This window comes from Aulonocara sp. 'chitande type north' Nkhata Bay, linkage group LG11 (genome assembly GCF_057382095.1).
Source record: "Aulonocara sp. 'chitande type north' Nkhata Bay isolate Kocher_YH1m ecotype deep benthic linkage group LG11, A_spYH_male_GT1.1, whole genome shotgun sequence".
NCBI classification, from domain to species: domain Eukaryota; kingdom Metazoa; phylum Chordata; class Actinopteri; order Cichliformes; family Cichlidae; genus Aulonocara; species Aulonocara sp. 'chitande type north' Nkhata Bay.
This window is the reverse complement of record NC_141354.1, coordinates 40545691-40566456: the sequence shown is the minus strand read 5'-3', so window position 1 is coordinate 40566456 and position 20766 is coordinate 40545691. Positions and strand designations below refer to the sequence as shown.

The following is a 20766-nucleotide window of genomic DNA, read 5'->3' as shown; positions in this document are numbered from 1 at the left end:
GTGAGCGACACACACACACAAATGTGTTTTATTCCCACTTTATTGTGTCTGCTGCACGCAGGCTGTAATTGAGTCTCTGAAAAGCTGCTGGCTGACAAAAACACGGCAAACAATTAGCTTTTCATCGAGAAAAGAAAAGAAGCCCGAAGAGAAGCTCAGGCTTCTGTTTACCGATGTTTTTCTGAAGTGCTGATCTATTAGCAGAAGCTTTGGAAGTCTGTCGGCGTTACAAACTTCACTGGGAACAAAAAGAGCCGTTCAGACCTTCAGCTGGAGTGAGGCTGATGACTGACAGCTTCCTAATGTTTACCTGTGAAAGCACACACACACACACGGCAGGCGTCTTCTGGCAGATCTCAGTCTCGCTCTTCAGTTTCGTGACACTCAGGCTCATTTATTCCTGTTTACTTGTTTTCATTGGCTCTCAGGTATTTGTCAGGTGTGTGGAAAAATAGAAACTTCAGTTTTCATTCAACTGTTTCAGAGAAGTTTCTTAAATGGAAGTAAGATCGTCTGACTGGAGGCTTGAAGTTAAATAAAGACCATAAATAATAAAGAAGGAACTGTGACTCACCTGTCCCAGCGTGCACTCCACCGATCCCAGGAAGATCGCCTCCTTCAGGCCGTTGTGGCTGCTGTTGATGTCGTACAGCTCGAAGCGCAGACGCTGCACCTCTTCAAAATAAAAGTCCAGCGTGAAAACCTTTGAGTAGGTAGGGTTGATGCAGCTGCGGATCACCTCCGTCCGATCCACCTGCAGGACACCAAAGGACGAAATAACGTGAGTTATTGCTCGATGGCTTGCACCTGCACGTCAACTGTAAATACTACATGAACATGAGCGGTATGAAAGCTAATCCAAGGTGCGACTTTTCATTCTTTCATTCCTGTCGTGCACAAATATGTGTGATTATTAATTTTCCAGAGTCATGAGGAATCATGACTGCATTACATCGGTTTTTTAGAACACTTGCAGGTGCAGCAGAAGCAGCATCGTGTAGAAGTCTGAAGGACTCCAGCAACCATCAAAGGTAAGCGCGTCTTCACAGCGAAAGAGCCACAGATCAGAAGCATGTTCAGGTTCAGACTCTAAATGTTGAGTCCCTCTTTATCGCCCGCGGCGTCTCTGGGAGAAATTTTAGCAAAAACAGCCTGAACTCTGGAGTCATCGTGGCGCAGCATCCAGCCCGTCAGCCTGAGTTTGCAGTCGGAGACGTTGTCTGCTTTCTAAATCAAGTTGAAGGTCATAGTTTTCACACGTTGGGGGAGTCAGAGGGACTAACCTGGGCTAACAGGGAGCATTTCACCCGGTGCAGTCCCACATCACTGCATCTAGTGATGATTTTGAAGGGCAGGCTTTGTTGGCACAGTCTCAGAATTTCTTCTTTTTCTCAATCTTTGTTTTAAACTTTAACATTATTTTATTACTTAATTATTTTTCTGTGTAAATTACATCAATGAAAACTTTTTTTGGTTAAATAAATGTAAACTCAAATGAGGGTTGGTTTTTGTTTTCTTTTTAATGTTTTTATCTAAAAGAGGATAAAGTGAAGCTCACTTCTGTCTGACCTGTGAAAACATCCTGAACTTTTCCGTCAGTAAGTGCTGATGTTATGATGTAGCTGCTAGAAAAGCTTCTCTGTCTCGTAGGAAGTGAAGGCCAGTCTCCAGTACTGCAATCTTCTGCAGGAGGCTGTGGTAGTCATCTGTGGAGAGGGAAGACATCTTGTTGCTAGTTAGCCTAGCGGTTAGCACCTTTCCAGGCTATTGAGGCTGTTTGGTGCCCAGACGCTGTAATCAGGCTTCAGCTGTGTGTAGGCCACAGACACACGGAGCGCTGAGGATAAGGTAACTATAAAAATGTTGCTGTTTCTGTTAAGAACGCTTTAGTCCTAATGATCTATAAGTGTCCAGAAGCTCTCGCAGGTAAGCTCACACGGAAAAAAGGGAAAAAAATCAGCATGAAAATCAATAAAAGAAGCAAAGCATTTAAAGGGCAAAGAGACGAAGCGTCCACACTCACAAAAGGGGGAGGAGCATTTTAGAGGCCTGACTTCAGTTCAGGAGACGAGGCTTTAGGTGATGATGGTCCTGAGTCAGGTGACCCAGTGTTGATGTTTGGATTTTGTGCTTTTCTGGTGGTTTAGCTTTTTGTATTTTCTGGCTCTGAGTTCTTCAGTGCTTTGTGATTTCTAGTAGTGATGGTGAGATGAAGCCTCATGATGAACTGAAGCTTCCCATCCAACTGGTCGACTCATGGTTCGAAGCATTGTGATGATTCATTTGCTCTACTGCGCCATCAAGTGGACAATTCAAGTGAAACGGGCTCAATGATTATAATGATGTGATGAGTAAACCGCTAAACTGAATAAATAAATTGTTTTTCATGGTTATTTATCCCGAATATTGTCTCAGTATGTCTGATACAAAAGAGAAAGTGGAAACTATCAGTACACAGTTTTTGGGATGATTGTGTAACTGCGTAATCATGCTTATGTACATCTCAATGATGACACAAACTAGTGTGTGGCACTTCAAGTTGAATGAATAAAGGAATTACTATTGTTCATGACACCAATAACTGAACTCTAAATATTAGTTATATTTAATATTATACTAATTTTATATTATATTAATTTAATTAATGTTTGTGTATAATAAATTGGCAGCTTAACACAGGAATGTACATGGAAACAAAAAGGGAGGGAGTTGTGATGTGAATGTGCTTGTGACTTTATAACAGTGCTCATGACACTAGGGTAAAGCCCAGCACTGTCACTTTTCCACAGTGCTGGGCTTAAGACGGTTCCTCTTTTTTGAGAGGATTTCTCCTGCTTTTGAAAATATCCTCTCACAGGGCACAGATGAAGCAGGGGTTGCAAGAAAAACCACAGCAAGTTTATACAAGTTTGGATAAAGAAATTTGTGTCCAGTACTCCAGTAGCTATGTACGTAATCCAATTCCACAACACGATGTGATGAGGGAATCAGCTGTGTTTTGCTGCCCATTTTATTTAAAATCTGGCGCGAACCGGTGAACCAGTTCCCGAATCAGTCACGTGGTACGGACTGCCCGCGAGGCCTCGAACGTCACTGCATACGTAATCAACGCAAGCCTCGATACGCGCTTCAGAAAAACGCCCCCGCGATTACCCGACGCGCGATTCGAAGCTTCGACACACAGGACACATCACTAATTTCTAGTTCGTAGGTTTTGTTCCATGTTTAGTGTGTCGTGTCTCTAATGTAGGTTTGGTTCTGTCTTCATGTTTGTTCCGTGTCCCACGCTCAGTCGTGTCTCCATGTCGTAGTTTGTTAGTCTTGTCTCTGTGCTCCCTCTGTTCCTTATGTTCTGTCAATTTCAGTGTCAGCCTCTGGTTTCCTGTTTTATTTTGATAGTTCTGTGTGAGTATATTCAGTTTTAGGTCCTCCTCGTCTCGTTGTGTCAGATTAGTCCCAGCTGTGTTTCCCTCGTGTATTTAAGCGTGTTTGTGTTTTCCTCTGTCTGTTGTCACGTCGTTAACCATCGCACACCATCATGGCTGAGTGTTTCCTTTGTGTTCCCAGTAATTTCCCAATGTTCTGTTCCTGGTTTGTTTTCTAGTTCCCAGTTCAGTTTGTTGTATTCATCGCTCGAGTTTTTCCAGCGATGAAGCTGTTTTGAGTTTCCTCTCTGTGTATGAGTCCTGGGTTTGGGTCCTACATCCTTCCTGCCACACAGCTGAGGGGAGGTGAAGGAGGAGAACGACATGGTGAAACTGTACACGTACAAATGTTAAATGGTCACCGTTTAAAAGAGCTACTTGTGATCTTTAAATCTAAGAGTACATATGATGTGAAGGGCAAGATGGCGGCTTCCACAAACTCTCATCACTTCTATGTATTTTCAATGGACTCAGTCTGTTTTTATCAGCACACATCAATTTGTGGGGAGATGTACGTCCACAGTAATCAGTGTACGAGTACAATATACGTCATTTTTTCTCCTACTGACTCACACAGTCAGTGTGTGACTGACTGTGTGAGTCCACACTCCCCCTGGTGTAAAACGTGCAGCTCTAAGGACCACAGTGTGAGATCTGATCCATAAGTCAGAGCAGGAAAGCGATTGTGGTCAGGAAGTGATGAAGTCTTAAATTAGCAGCGAGCTGCTGAGAAGCTGCGTGCAGTCGAAGTCCTCGTCCAACAGTCAGAGTCATCCTCGTCTCCTCGTTATAAGGGACAGATGGTGAATCAGCTGAAAAGAAATCCAGCGTGGCGCGTGAGAGGAAACCCGACGTCCTGCGAGTGTCTGAGAACGAGTGTAAGAGCTCCGCTGGCTCCGAAACATCTGAAAGCAGGAAATCATCCCACAGGTTCGCTCAGCAGTTTGATGTGAAAACAAAAGGTCCTGAAGATCTGCAGTCTCGGCGTCTCTCATTAGTCAGAAACAGAAGCGTTCAAGCATCCGTCAAGGCTTTTTTGTTTCCTCTGTAAAACAAATGAGCAGTTTATGATAAAGAGAAGATGTCAGCACGAAGCTGAAGGTCCCGCTCTGATCATAAATTCAGCTGCTGCACGTTTCACTGCAAAGAGTCTGAACTGTGAGAGATGAAATCTGAATTTGTTTCAGGGAGAAAAACTGAAGACAAGCGTTTCATACCTGCACCTGCAGCACTGTCTAATACATGGAAGCCAATAAATGTTTAATTTTCCACACGTGCCCATGAGCAAGGCTTTGGACGCTGCCAAGCGAGCCACCAAAGCTGCGACAGCAACCCTGAAGGACCGAGTTCTGGACTGGACCGGGCTGGACTCCAAGCTGAAACCTGGAACAACGGGACCAGAACAGACCCCGCCCCCCTCCCAGAGCTGAGACCGAGCAACACTGGGAGAACATCCGGGTCGAGGAGGCGTCCCACAACACCAAGAGACTGAATAAGCACAGACCACAAGAACCCGTCCTCACTGCAGAACCTGAAACATGCAAACGTGACCCTGGTGTCTGGAGACTCGGTGGTTTGTGCTGCATTTATCTGCATTCTGTGATTTACTGGGTTCATGTCCTTTAGCCATTGTTTAGTGTTTTTTGCTCTTCAGGTTTTGTTATTGCGCCTCCTTTGTGTCCCTTGTGTTACGTCTAGTCGTCGTTGCCTCTGTGTTCATGTGTTTCCTGTTTTACTTTGACAGTCTGCGTCCCATGTCAGTGTATTCGGTTTTGCTTCCTCCCGGTCTCGTCATGTCTTATTGTTCACAGCTGTGTTCCCTCCGTTCCTCCATCTTCCTCCGTGCTGCCTCTGCATTTCCTGGTTTCTCAGTCCTTGCTTCTGGTCTTCGTCCTCAGGTTATGTGTTATGCTTAGTTTTCCCCAGTCTGGGCTTTTGTTAGTTCTCTCACTTCCTCCTGTTTGCAGTGTTTTGCCAGAAATAAAGGCTCACTTTTCGTTATCATCCACCCTCGTCTCTGTGGCTGCATTTGGGTCCACATTCTCCTCACGCCATGGCGTCTGCGTCAGCAGACGGAAACAGAACAACACGGGACAGAACGCGAAGGATGTTCAAACCTTCAAACTGCTCTCCTCTCACACATCATCTCATCCATGAAGCTCATCTGGAAGCTGAGGGGCGGGCACTTCCTGAGAGACTTCCTTTTTTTCTTTATTAAGTGTAGTCATATTATACAGTAATACTCAGATTACCACATATTACCGTTCTGTCCAGATACGGTCTGTGTGTGAATATGAATGACATATGATGAGGATATAAAACTCAACAAAAAGAAACACACACATCATCATCATCATCATTAAACTCATCATTGGTTCCTTTTAGTTCATATTTAATTTCCCAAACCTCAAATGTCACATCCCTGGGCCACCTGAGGGGGACTCAGGACGTTCCAGTTTACAGAAATAAGATGAAGAGCGAGAGAAACGGCGTTATAGATAATTATTGAGCAGGTAGCATTTGAAGCTCTCACAGTAATGACGGCAGTCAGAGGATCCGACTAAAAGCCAGAATGCACTGAGCGTGAGCACAACAGGAGGATTGAAGCTGATTCATGAGTTCACTTTAGTGTAATGGAGGCGATGCACAGCTAGTGTCAGCATCCATCTGAAAGGGTCTGCTGATGAGGCAACATCTCACAAATGAATCCATAAATCTGGGAAATGATGTCCTTATTATCTACACTGTGTGTGTGTGTAAGTAAATTTCCCTGGTAGTTATTCAAAGGATGCAAATATGCCAAAGAACAAATCCCTGATCAGATGGATGCCACTCCTGTGCCATGCCTGCGAGGCCGCGTCCGTTCCAGTAAAATGTTATTAATATAACAGATAAAACTCACAAAGTGATTCACAACAACAACAAGGCTAAAAATATAAACACCGAGTGTTGAACGAGTTTAGCTGCTTTTTAAAAGAGTCCACGGAGCTGAGGTGCAGTTCCAGAGCCTGGGGTGTCGTCAGGCCCCAAAATGTTTGTTTTCTTAGAAAGCACCAATCAAAGCAGAAATACTGTGTGACATCATTCATGAGTCACAATCACCATCATGGATACGCTGGCTTCTGCTGGGATGGTGTTGCTGCAAAGCGCGGTGATGGAAGCGCTCTGCGCTCGCTTCCTGAACCACAACCACGTGTGAAGAGTGCGGAAAACCGAAGCTCGAGCAAAGTCCAGCACGCCGTCACTGTCACTGATGTGCACGCACAGGAAATCATTTTTCAAATCTGAACTTTTACCTTCTCTTTATATTCTTACATGCTGCCATTTTTTCAAACATTTCAAGTTGCTGTACATCAATACAACCGTTACAGCCCAGATTTGAATCATATGTTTGCATTAAGTCCAGAGTAACTACATAAACTGCAATAAAAATTAAAATCGTTTTTGGTTTGTTCTTTTATTTTACACATATTTGTAGTTACAGAAATGTCAGAGGTAGCTGCCTCCACCAGCGTGTGAATGTGAGAGTGAATGAATAGTGGAACTGTACAGCGCTTTGAGGGTCTCGAAAAGCTCTATAAATGCAATCCATCGTCGTCGTCGTCGTCGTCGTCGTCGTTGTTATTATTGTTGTTGTTGTTATTGTTGTTATTATTATTATTATCATCGTTGTTGTTATTATTATTATTATTATCATCGTTGTTGTTATTGTTGTTATTATTATTATTATTATTATTGTTGTCGTTGTTGTTATTGTTGTTATCGTCGTCGTTATTATTATTATTGTCGTCGTTATTATTATTATTATTATTATTATTATTATTATCGTCGTTGTTATTATTATTATTATTATTATTATTATCGTCGTTGTTATTATTATTATTATTATCGTTGTTGTTGTTGTTGTTGTTGTTATTATTATCATCGTTGTTATTATTATTATTGTTGTTATCGTTGTTATTGTTGTTATCGTTGTTATTATTATTATTATTATTATTGTTGTTGTTATCGTTGTTATTGTTGTTATCGTTGTTATTATTATTATTATTATTATCGTTGTTGTTATTATTATTATTATTATTATCGTTGCTGTTGTTGTTGTTGTTATTATTATTATCGTTGTTGTTATTATTATTATTATCATTGCTATTGTTGTTGTTGTTGTTATTATTATTATTGTTATTATTATTATCGTCGTTGTTGTTATTATTATTGTTGTTGTTATTATTATTGTTATTCCTCAAAACTGTAAATGCAAAAAAGTTGCACAAAATAATTTCCAACCACAGGAAATTTATTTTGAGTGTCTTCATAGTTTCATTTTTGAGTGACGTCACTTCCACTTTTGGCAGGTAATGGCGGACGTGTGCGAGTCTGCACTGATGTTTATTCAATTCAATTCAATTTTATTTATATAGCGCCAAATCACAACAAAAATCGCCTCAAGGCGCTTCATAGATACAGAGAAAAACCCAACAATCATATGACCCCCTATGAGCAGCACTTTGGCGACAGTGGGAAGGAAAATTCTCTTTTAACAGGAAGAAACCTCCAGCAGAACCAGGCTCAGGGAGGGGCGGGGCCATCTGCTGTGATTGGTTGGGGCCAATCGTTATTCCAACGTAGGAAGTGCTATGAACAGCTGATCAGATCAGCAAAGTGCGTTTCTGGATTATAATGTTTTTGTTGTTGTCAGTGCTTTTAATTATTGCGATAGCTTATGTGGTTGCAATTCTACCGGGATTTAAAACTAGTTATGTGCTTAAAAGGGTTGATGGTATCTTTAATGTGTTCAGCCTCAAAAATAAAGTCAGGAGCAGATTAGAAAAGAAGACAGGAAAACAGAAAGTACGTGAGCACTGAAGCTGAGCAGACCTGGGGCCCGTTCTTCGTACCTCGCTAAGTAGGTTAGCCGGATTTGATTGTTGACGATTTCGCGTGATCCTGGATCAGTCGGTTCCCCGAAGCTCATCCGGGACTTGCTGTCATAGCAACAGAGCCGTAAGCGTAAACCTGCTCGGGAGCAGGTTTACTTTATGTAAACAGGATTAGATCGCGGCCACGCAGGTATGTCCGCTTCATTTATACGAAAGCAACAGCAATATTTTTCCACTGTTTCACCATAAATAAATATTATCAATGTAACTAAAGGTAATGCAGCACTTGATCCTTTTATTGATGTCACACAGATACATACAGGTCATTTCCTAAAAAAGGGAAATTAACTATTAACATTCTATTACATGTATGTGATTATTACAGATGTAATTCATATTTCAGAGTAGTAATAGTAAATTACTTCGTGTAATCAAGATGAGAGACCACGGCTATAAAAGTGAAGGTGGATTTGGGAAGCCTGTCGCAGCCATGTCCTGTCCGTATACGCGACCAACCCATTGCGGAAGGTGCAAGATTGATAAGGAGAGTCCTCAGAATTCAGCGTATATTGCGGGACAGACAGGATCCTTTACCTCAGCGCGACAGTGTGCTCATAGAGAGATATCGATTTTCCCGTGAGGGTATTATTTACTTAACCAACTTGTTGACGAGGGGGTGCAGGACCACCACCTGTCTTTTTTTCCTCTGCCCTTTTCTTGGTTGCTGTTATGAACAAACTAACAGAGTATTACAGGCCAGTATTACCTTGCCAAGAGACGCAAAGCAATCTAAGAGATAAATATTACCATTCTGTAGAATACTCCTGTATTCCACTTTTACTTGTTCCCATGTTCTTGTGGGTCCTGTTGTGGCTCTAATGTGAAAGGGGATATAATATAACATAATATAATATAATGCCATATGATATTGGACAATATAGTGTCATATGATAGATCTACCCTACCGCCTACTGGTGTTGGCCAGAGGGGCCGATGGCGCGATATGGCAGCCTGGCTACAACCGTAGCTGCCTCCACCAGTGTGTGAATGTGGGAGTGAATGAATAGTGGTATCGTAAAGCGCTTTGGGTGCCTTGAAAAGCGCTATATAAACCCAATCCATTATTATTATTATTATTAAATTACCTACGAGTTTGATTTGTCAGCAACTTTCTGCCAGCCCTCTCTCCTTGCTTTTGCAGCCTTTGCAGTGTTCTCTTGCGTTTTAATTAAACTCTGAAACTCCTGAAATCCCTCACTCAAGAGTTCTTGCTCTGCTGCCGGAAAATACCGAGCACGCCCCTTCGACATTTTCGCCGACCAATCAGCGGGTTGCCGATCAATGTTTCTACTATCGATGCGTAGCCCCTTTTACGACACCCAGTGATGTCACATTCCTGCGTCCAGCTGTAGTAATCGTCAACAGCAGGTGTGTTCGGGGAACCGGATTAGCGAGCTCACGGTTAGCGCGATGATTTGATCTTGGATGTAGTAAGCGACGTACGAAGAACGGGCCCCTGGGCCCTGTTTCAGGAAGCCGGTTTAGTGGAAAAACTGAGTAAGTATACCCTGAGTTAACGAAAACTCTGGGTTTTCGGTTTCACAAAGCGAGTTCAGCTGAAGCCTGAGTGAGTCACTATGACGACACACGCCGTGAAGCTAACCTGCCCCCTAGCAGGTTTACTACAACTAACCCTGACTGTCTCCGCCCCTTTGTCGGAAACCTGACAGTAGGAAGTGTCAGACATGGCGTGTCCCTTCCCTGAAGAGCCAGTAGATCGTGAAGCCCAAATTCTCCGCAGAGCTCTCCGCCGGGAGAGAGTGATCAGAGCGCGTTTGGACATTTTATCATTTCCTGATGATTTTCTGTGCGAACGTTACCGTTTTTCAGCACAATCTATAATTTATTTGAATAACATCCTCAGGCCATATATTACGCATGTGACACATCGCGGACATTCTCTCAGTTCTGTACATATTATTTGTATTGCACTTCGGTTTTTTGCAAACGGGAGCTTTCTGTATAATATTGGTGACGCTGAGCACGTTTCCAAGTCTGTCGGGCAGTCAGGAATGTTACAGTTGCACTGAAACGTCTCCTGTACTCGTTTGTGTTCCCCGGTCATAGACCCACAAGATTTATCAAAGAGGGATGCCACAAAATTGCAGGTATCAGGATGACCAAAACTTAATTTATGATGTGGTGATACTTGAACTACTACTTAAATTTTACATTTATTTTCACGGTTCCCAGGCGTGATTGGCTGTATAGATGGCACTCACATTCCAATCATTGCTCCTTCAGTAAATGAAGGAGACTATGTGAACAGGAAGTCTTTCCACAGCATTAATGTACAGGTACATAGTTCCCTGTAGCATTTCAAACTAACAAATTATTTCATCATAGTAATGGATGCTAATTTGTGTTCTCTGCACTGTGAAGATCATATGTGATGCTGCCAACATTATCACAAATGTGGAAGCCAAGTGGCCAGGCTCTGTCCATGACTCACAAATATTCCGTGAATGTACACTGAGCACAAAATTTGGACATGGTGAGTTGAAAATACTTTAAAATATATAAAGACCAATTGCTTCAGGGACATTTGAACTGAAGTGTACCCTTCTGTCTTAGGAGAGTTCACTGGCTACTTGCTTGGTGATAGGGGGTATCCATGTTTACCCTATTTGCTTACCCCTTACCCTGACCCTGAACCGGGCCCACAGCAGCGATATAATCTGGCTAATTGCAGGACAAGAGCCAGAATTGAAATGACTATCGGAATGCTTAAGGCCCGGTTCCAGTGCCTGCAAAGACTCAGGGTCACCCCAGAAAGGGCATGTGACATTATTGTGGCATGTGTGATTCTTCACAACATTGCCACAATTAGAGGAGAACACTGTCCTTCTGAACCAAACATCAGCAGTGATCCAAACCATGAACATCCTGACCCTCGCACGGACATACAAGATGGAAGAGCAGTCAGAGACACCATATGTCACAATCATTTCCTTTGACCCGTCACCTCAACATGTTGAAAGAGGAATAAACAGATTTTCTGTTCAACTGGCTTTATTGGTCGCCTGTGTTTCCTGTACACAAAGTATTAAAAGATGTAAACCTCATAAAGTGTCTCTGTTGCTTCCTCCTCTGTAACAGCTGTCAATGTTTCTTCATTATTTTCCTGTAGTAAAGAAATTAACAACATTGCTGTTCTACTGTAAACTCATATAATCTGTGGAGTATTAAGAGTACTCACAACTGCATGTTGGTCTGGCTCAACAGGAGGCTGCACCAGATGCAGTACACCACCACCATCAACTGATAGAATATGAGGTTTATACAGGTCACTTATAACTTACAAGGGACCAAATGGCAATTAACAAACATACCAATCACCTTACACTTCATTGTCATTATGCTCTCAAAGACAACCAAGGCTGAGGGAAGGCAAAATCAGTAGGAAAATAACTTCACTACAAAATAATCCATTATGGTAAAGAGTTTATCAAATGAATGAGCAGCACTGCAAAGGTGACTGTGAAGAAAGGATGTATGCACATCATGTATTATTTTGGATTTACCCCCTATGTAGGCACTTGTGTCTTGCGGGGTTATTGACTCAGAGGATGTCCCCGCAGAGATGCCTTCAGCCACAGGGCGCCCACTGTTTTGGCTGAGGGCCAACTGCTCAGCCTCTGTGAGTGGTGGTGGTGGAGGACCCCCACCTGTTTTTCGGGCCTCCGCTTTTTTTCTGTTGGCTATAACGGGCCACATTTGAGCATACAGAGTAAGCAAATATGTACTTGTAATGTGCTCAGATAATTTCAATAATTTCAATAATTTCAATAATTACAGAAAGAAAATTAATGTAGCCTCTAACTGCAATTGATTTACATGGGACAAACAGACCAAGCACTATGGCTCATAATACAATTACACCTCACCTGTTTGGACTATATTTTTATATTTCATTTTTACTTGCTGCCAGGAACATTTGGGGCCTGTTGGGTTGCACCTGCGCTCACATCACATCACAAAATAAAATGTATAAAATAACAAATAAAATAACATATGATAAAATAACGTGTTAAATGGGTGGGAATCCCTAGATCAATGTTTAAATTAACACTCACGCATTGACTCTGTCGGCTATGTTTTGCCATGCATGCTCCCTTTCTTTTGCAGCTGTCGCTGTGTTACTTTTTTCCGCGGAATTTGCATGTTATCGGCATATGCTGCCATCAGAATTTCGGCCTCAAGCGCTGTGAAATACATTGACCGCGCCTTCTTTCCCTCCGTCTCCATGGTGACTCGCTTAATCTGTGCTCCACTAATCAGGGCTTTATGTATCCTCGTCCGCGCGCTTCACTTGGGGTTAAAGCAACTCCGCGTTGACTGAACTAATTGTTATCAGCCTTTCTGAAACCGAATATTCCGAGTTGGACAGTTCGGGGTTACTCAACCCTGCGTATCGTTTTTCACTCTGAGTTTTCTAAACCGGCTTCCTGAAACAGGGCCCTGTTCCATCTACCTGTCGTTCCTCTTTCAGCTGCTCAAAGTTAAAGTGAAAATAACATTTTTCCCACTGATCTGAGGTCAAAACTGAGGCAGAGCTCAGATCAGTTACACGAATATTAATAAACACACCTGTAGATCCTCACAAAAAACACATCTAACAAATGACTCGGTCGTCCAGGTGAAGACAAAACTGAAGTAAATCTGTTGAGCCAATCAGAGAGCTGCTTCAGCAGAAACGCCACGGTTACACTTTTTCTTCTCATTAATGTGAAGCTGCAAACACACAAAAGCTTCTGGAGAAAATCGACCAAATCGAGCCAAAAGTCAAAGGCAGAGACTTCAGCACCAACTATGAAAGCAGCATTTCGCTTCTTTGGGTTTCCAGGAGACAAACTCATGTTTCTGTTGTTTCCACATGTTCATCACGTCGGCGCTGACTCGTCTGCTGAGGATCACACACAGAGCAGGTCAGACTCACAGGAGAGACGATGAGCAAATTCTGCTTCACATCCGACGACGACGATGATGATGGCGGAGACCCTGATTGACCCAGGCGCTGTGTTAGTCGACAGACAGGCTGCAGCAGCCTGAGCAGCTCACCTGTAACAGAGCCTCAGAGCAGAGATCCTGCAGCGGGACGATGAGCCCAAACATCACATCCAGGTCATTATCCTCAGGTACACCTGACAGCCTGTCACAATCAGGGGGCTGACTGTGTGCAGAGGGAAAGATGGACCCAAATGCAGATGAAACAAAACGTGACTTGGATAACCACAAACGAGCCAAATAACTGCAAACAAAAGGCAAAACTAACAATAAACTAAACCGGGAGCTGAATTAAATAAAAACAACAGGACCTGACGTGAGAAAACTTGACACGAACTCTTGGCCTGAAAACAAAGCAGACGATCTGACAATGACACACTGAAAACAGAGGAACACACGAACAGCTGACTGACATGAGCCCAGTGACAGCACAGGGGAAGTGAAACTAAATACACGAGAATTCTTCAAAATAAAACAGGAAACACTGAAACTAGACATGACAACACAAGCTTAGTAGACCTAACACGCGATAAACGACACAAGAACCCAAACACAGAAACCAAGGAAACAATAAATAATGACTGCCTTTAACCTCAACTAAAAGCTAAACAGGAACGACACATGAACTAATCACAAATCTAAAATGAGACGAATACAAAATGTACTGAGACCCAGCCTGTGACACGCCTCAGTGTGTCAGCGCCATTAACTTATTTTATTTCCACCAAAACATTAAATCAAACTTCTTGTGGCACTCGCTAACATCGTCAGCCTGCCCCAAGAGTCTGAACTGTAGGGGGCAGTAAAGGGAGAAGAAAACCACAAAAGAAGAAATTGACCACAAATAACAGACTGAACGCCTCGTGCTTGTTAAAGAAAGCATCAGGAGCAAAACCTTTTCCTCTGGTCCTCCAGGTGAGTCTCAGATCACCTGTTCAACTATCACTTTAAGCATCTCAGTGAGAGAGTGTGGCGGTGATGTCATGGTGGGCCTCCCCACGGCTGCAGGTACGACCCGCACCTGCTAACGAAGTCACCAAAACAAACACACCTGTCAATTTCTTTGAGCCGTTTTTCACCGAGTGAATCTGCCTCAAACGGACCAGACGGGCTACACAGACCTCGTGTTTGACAACCCTGATCTAAATGCTTTAAACCTGATGTCCACACACACAGCTTGCACTTATATGATCCCAGGAACCACATGCACTGCATTTGTGTTTAGATAAGATGGAGAGGTTTGTCACTCCTCCTCAGAGAAATCTTCTTTGCAGCAGCACAAAAACACTCGAAGCCTCTGAAATGCATCTTTCTGTAAATGTGTCTGTAAATAGATCCAAGTGAACCTTTCTTCCCTGTCGCACTACAACGAGCGTTCGGAGCTTTGAAACAGGCGGGTCTATTACAGGAAAACTGGCGAATTACTTTAATGTTGAGCCGTGTTCATATACTTTTCTCACGTCTTTCGACTCCTGTTCACAGCTTCTCTAATGAAGCAGCAGCAAAAAAGCACTATAAAAATAAAATGTGGTCTTAATGCACATTCATATATACGTCTGAGCGTGATGAGAGGATTGTGGGGGTTGTGTGAAAGGGAGGTGTGAAGATTCATAGTTAAAATTACAATCTGACAAAAACACAGCTGCCATTGTTTTAAATTAGATCTGTAACAAAGACAAAGAACACCAGGCTGAAGGACGCCGTGCACACTTTGTTATTTACATACAAATTTAATTTAAATCTCATCGCGACCATCGGATAATCTACGGAGTCTTTATTGCTGCTGGAGCCGTGATAACATGCGGTACACTATCATCATATCACTAATATCATCATATTCAACTACAATAGATCCCCACAGGGCACTTTATTGTGGCGATCATGGAAGAGGTTTGATTTTTTTCCATATCCTGATTTTAGTTTCTAGTTGGCTTCTCGTGTCCGTCTTCCTGGTTTCCATTTCCTGTTTTACTTTGACAGTTCCTCTTCCTTGTGTCTTCCTGTCTGACTCCTCCCACTGATTTCCTACCTCTGTGTCATCGTCTTATAAAAGATGGAGTTTCTGAACCAAACAAAAGGGCTCAAACCGCTTAAACCTGCAGTATTTTTAGTGCCTGCAGGGGGCGACACCTGCGGTTATTATATTGTCTGTGTTCCTGTTCTGTCTGCGGATAATGAGAACTTCAAATTGTTCCCTTTTGTGCCTAATTGTGCATTCAGTCCTGTCTGTATGCACTCATAGCCACATCATTAGGTACACCCTTTTGTCTTCAGAGCTGCTTTAAATCTTCGTGACAAAGATTCAGCGAGGCGCTGAAAACATTCCTCACAGAATTTGGTCATATTGGCATGACATCATCACACAGCTTCTGATCACTTCCTGTAAAACCCAGAGATGGTTATGTGGGAAAATCCAGCAGATCAGCACGTTCTGAAACAACAGCCACGTTCAAAATCTCTAAAATCTCATTTATTTCTGATTAATCTGCATTGAAAGCAGTTCAGAGGTGCAGAGATGGACCTGAGAGAGATCAGCCAAACATTAACATGAAGTCTCAGCGGATGACGAGAGCTTCAAATTGAAATGCAAAGGAAAGTGGTTTGCATCTAAAGCTCACACAGCTTCTGTTTAAGTTTGCATTTTTATTTTCAGCCAAACGATCAGAAAACTGAGAAGTGGAAAGAAAGCCGGGAAACACGTGCTGTGATTCTAGATGTGAAGTGCACAAAGGTCCTGTCATCTATCTCAGGAAACACACAATCCCTCAAAGTCTGATCTAATCTGCATCTGAAGAACAAGAAGCATCGTCTTTCTCCACATCTCAGCTCTGCCGAGACAAAGAGAGAAAATCGTTCTTCAGACTCTTCCGTGACGCCATCCCACCTCCTCTTCAACGTTCGGCAGAAAGACGCGAACCTGAACAGAAAGCCAGACATTCAGAGATGAAGCGAAGACGAAAGTGGGACGAGGGGAAGAATAAGAGCGAGTGTGGAGAGAGAAGAGAGGGGAGGAAGAGGAGGGGTGTGTGTCTGTGCGGACACCGAGCGACATTTCATCTGGATTTCCAGACGGCTAAAAATAAAAACACAAAGTGGGACGACAGAGACCAGAAACCAGGTCTGAGCGAGTCTTACAGCAGGCTTCATCACAGCCCTGCACACATAAACAGCCCCTCTTTGGTCTTTAGTGTCAACGCTGTTAAAATGAATCTTCCTCTGTGATCATGTGATTTTCCCTCCTTTGTGTGTTTGTGGTTTTTAAGAAATTTGTCCTCGCCGTTCTGCAGAGTCAGCAGAAAAATGGGCCCCAGGTCGTCCTTCCTGCGCAGCAGAACGACGCCAACACGACACGGGAGCGTTTGTAAAGCGGGTGTACGACTTTTTGGAGCAAAGAGGTTACACTCACTTTACATTATTTCACTCCTTTGATTGAAGTTGGACAGGTCAGTAAAAACCAGAGTTTTATCACTTTATCAGCAACACTGGACGATAGCTGACAGACCGGACCTTACAGCAGCCGTGTTCATGGTCACATAGCTGATTTGGAAATGACGCAAACGGTCCAGTTCAGGGAATAAGCTGATTAGTTAACACACAGTTAGCGACTGCATCCACCTGTCAGTCAAAGAGGCCACGCCCCTAATAATGCAAACTTTAAACAGGTGAGTGTATAAACACCCAGTGCATCATGGGAATCCCCAGCAGCCTACGTCTATTGCAGCATAACTAAGGGAGGATTCAGGGTCACCTGGTCCAGCCCTAACTATATGCTTTAGCAAAAAGGAAAGTTTGAAGCCTAATCTTGAAAGTAGAGATAGTGTCTGTCTCCTGAATCCAAACTGGAAGCTGGTTCCACAGAAGAGGGGCCTGAAAACTGAAGGCTCTGCCTCCCATTCTACTTTTAAATACTCTAGGAACAACAAGTAGGCCTGCAGAGCGAGAGCGAAGTGCTCTAATAGGGTGATATGGTACTACAAGGTCATTAAGATAAGATGGGGCCTGATTATTTAAGACCTTGTATGTGAGCAGCAGGATTTCCACACTAATAAATGTTAAACTGAGCTCCAGTGCAGTTTACATGTCCGAGCCTGTAATGATTTCTATTCTGTCGTGTCTGTTTTGCGCTTTGAGCTCGGTTGGCGTCTCTTTGCGGGCACTCGGTGTCTCGCTGTGTTTGTATCTGGTTTTGTAGTTTCTGTGTCTCTGCTCTGATTCTGTGTCTTTGCAGCTGTTTTGTCGTGTTATCGTCTTAAAGCTTCACTCTTCCATCCCTGAAGATTTCAGTGACAGAGCGACGAGCAGAAAATGTCACAGCTGACGTCACCATCTCAGCTGTCTGAGCCAGCACTCTCAAACTTACTCTGCGTCTGTCAGAGAGGACAAACTGCTGCAGTCGCACCTGTTTGCATGTTACACATCCAGCACGTAACACACAAACACTGCCCGGCTGTAGACTCATGAATAACATGTGTGTCCTGCTTTAAAGACACGAGTTTTGAAGGAAATCTGCTCACTGGCTTCTGTCAGTGTCCAAACTGAAGCCCGACAGCTGACTAAACACAGCTCAGGCAGCGGCGAGGCAGGCGGCGGTGTGCCGATCGCCTCCATCCTTCTGTATGTTGGCTCATTCCTCCCTCGGTGGGAGATAGCACACGATCAGGATGTTTGTTTGTTTATCTCTCAGAGTTAAGTGACAAAACAGAAGTGCCGTACCCTGCAGCAGCGAGGCCGTCCCACAGTCCACAGCAGGAATAAACGTACCTGCTCTGGTCCCAGTAGATCGTCTACTCCTGTACAGCAGCTGTACAAACTGGACTGTTTTAATTAAGCGCCGCTGTGGTGGGTCCCACAGGAGGTGTTTCCTGTCATGCAGCTGAATCGGACCGTGTGGATGGATACTCAGCATCGTCACACCAAACACAGAAGCAACATTAAAGCGGTTTATAACTCAGCTTTAATATTTTACCTGTATTTGATGTTCTTACATAATCCAAAAGCTCTTGGAGAACCATTTGCTGTGAAAACATCCCTGCACGGTTTCCTGGCTTTTTAAAGTAAAACGTGGGTTTAAGACAAATCACAACCCAACAACTAGAAGAAATGAGCCGACTTCAACAGTCTTTTGTAGCGGACCGTATGTTAGGAACGATGAGGCGCTCAGACGGATCGTGTGTCATACTTCCTACTGCCTCAGGGAGGCGCTGCAGAGCTGGAGGGCAAACACGGCGTGACGTGAACTGCAGCCGTCCTCCACAGTCACAAGTGGGTCATTTCAGAGGGAATTCAGCTCCACAAGAAGCTCTGAGATTTCCTCAGAACAAACCTGTCCGTGCATCCAGCAGGTAGTTCAGCACATATTTAAAGGCAGGATTCAGGGAAATGTAAATAATTAAAGGCTAAAATGTCATTTAGTGTCCAAACAGAGCAGCGGTGGGAGTGAGTCTGGCTCTAATAAAAGAATGAACTCTTTCTCTCATGCAGGCTCTCAGATAGGATGGCATGGAGGTGCTCGTGGTGACCTGATTCAAAAAGAAGGACAGGCAGAAGTTCTTTCAAATCTAGTGTTTAAATTAGGGAAGGAGAAGGCACTGGAAAAGCACAGGAGGTCATTTCAGCTGTAATTATGACTGAAGGGGGGTGAAAATGACCCACATAAACTCCAGACTGCATTAAAATCACAGCAGGGAGGGTTATATTAACACCAGCTCCCCGGGGGGAATAAACCCTGTCTCAGTGGAGCCAAAATGAGCTCTCGTTCCAGCCGCAGGTTGATAAGAATGCGATTAAACGTGCAGGATAACCAAAACAAGGCGCTGAAAGAGGCTAAAACAGCAGCGGCGTTCACAGAGGAGCGTTTCCTCGGAGCGCCGCTCGTTTCCCAGAGAAAGAAGAAGAGGAAAATCTGTTTGAAGTGACAATAACGCACAGCTGCTGATGAGGAGGCTGATTGGGTTTTAATGGCGGTGCCCTCGCCCCTTAATCACTCCATCAGCAACAATCACTCGCTTTGTCTTCCCACTGATGAGCTGACACACTATTAGCACTGATATCAACCGTTTTCTTGTTTACTCAGCAGGCCGGCGGGGGCTTTCAAATAAAGACAATCATTAAACAATTTAGTCCAAATTTACATAAAAAGAGATTTGAAAAGGAGATGATCTCATTATGACGCTGCAGGAGAGGACGACGCAGGAAAGGCTCCAGCTGGGAGCAGGAAGTGGCCGAAACCTGAGGCCTTCCCTTCATGTCAGACACCAGCACTCAACTAAAAAACTCACCGGGCTGTGAGCAGGTGCTGGGTCCAGGCCGCACGCCACTCGTGCCTTCAGGTCGCAGCCGTGCACGGCGCACCAGCAGGATGAGCAAAGGCCTCCCTGGCTGCACACGTCGTGATCGGGCACGCTCTCAGTCACGTGCCCGCCCTCGCCTCTCTCTCAGCGCCGTGCACACTGCATCCACCAAACACTGGACGTGGGATAGACTCGCATCATGTCTATAACGGGTCCGTGACCAATACTGGACATTTATACGACGTCCAGACAACCGTGACCCATTTTCTGTAAAGTCTGTGAATCTCGGGCAGCTCGACTTGCATGAAGTGTTTCCAGCTGCGCGTCGTGTAGCTGGAGGAGAGTGTTTTAACCGATGCATGAAACGATACATTTTAGACATAAGTTGTAACGGCGCCGTTTCCTTTGTGAGTATTTATTACACGGCGTGCTGCGGGGAAAAGCCTGTTCTAACGTTTGGGTCTAAGGTTTATTTTTTAGATTTTTTACTTCTCATCTGTAAATAATCTGCTCTTTCACGTGATTCAGTTTATTTTGAAAAGTCTCAACAGGATCTTGAGCTTTATTGTGAAAGGTTTATGTGGAACATAAACAAGCGGACACGCGGTGGTGTTACCGTCGTTGTTGCTAACGACAACGCATAAAAACAGGCGCTTGTCCGTAGTGTGGTGATATTAAATATAAGAGAAAGAGAGAACTTTAAGAAATTAATAACCGCTACAGTGACATCAGAACCATGAAAAAATATTACCGTAAACAGTTTATTTTGCGACACCACGAAACAAACGATAGCGTAAAATGAAACGATGGATATATATGGTTATATCGAACAGCCCTACGTTGTCCTTCAGTGGACCAAATCTGTACGTCCAAAAACTTCTAAAAGACGTCACTCCGGCATCCCTTTGTGAGCAGCTGTTTATCTGCTCAGCCTCAAACGAGTCCCCGATGTGATGAAAAGACGAGCTGCAGCTGAGACTCAGTCAGAGAGCAGGACAGTAGAAGGTTATAAACCTGCACACTCGCTCCGGCTTCAGTCGAGTGTTCTGATTCCTTCTGCTGGATCGGTTGGAGCTCCCTCTGGACTCCACTCTCTCTAATGAACTC

The 20766-nt window shown here is 43.8% G+C and overlaps 1 protein-coding gene across 1 annotated transcript in view; it reads right to left on the bottom strand.

Moving 5' to 3' along the window:
* The window catches only part of LOC147319925 (copine-4-like), a gene marked incomplete at its 3' end in the record, with an annotated part of 81775 nt that overhangs the window by 34479 nt on the left and 26530 nt on the right, over positions 1-20766 (bottom strand). The window contains exon 3 of the mRNA XM_086310112.1: positions 575-754. Coding sequence (XP_086166238.1) covers positions 575-754 — 180 coding nt within the window. The remainder of the gene's footprint in view (positions 1-574; positions 755-20766) is intronic.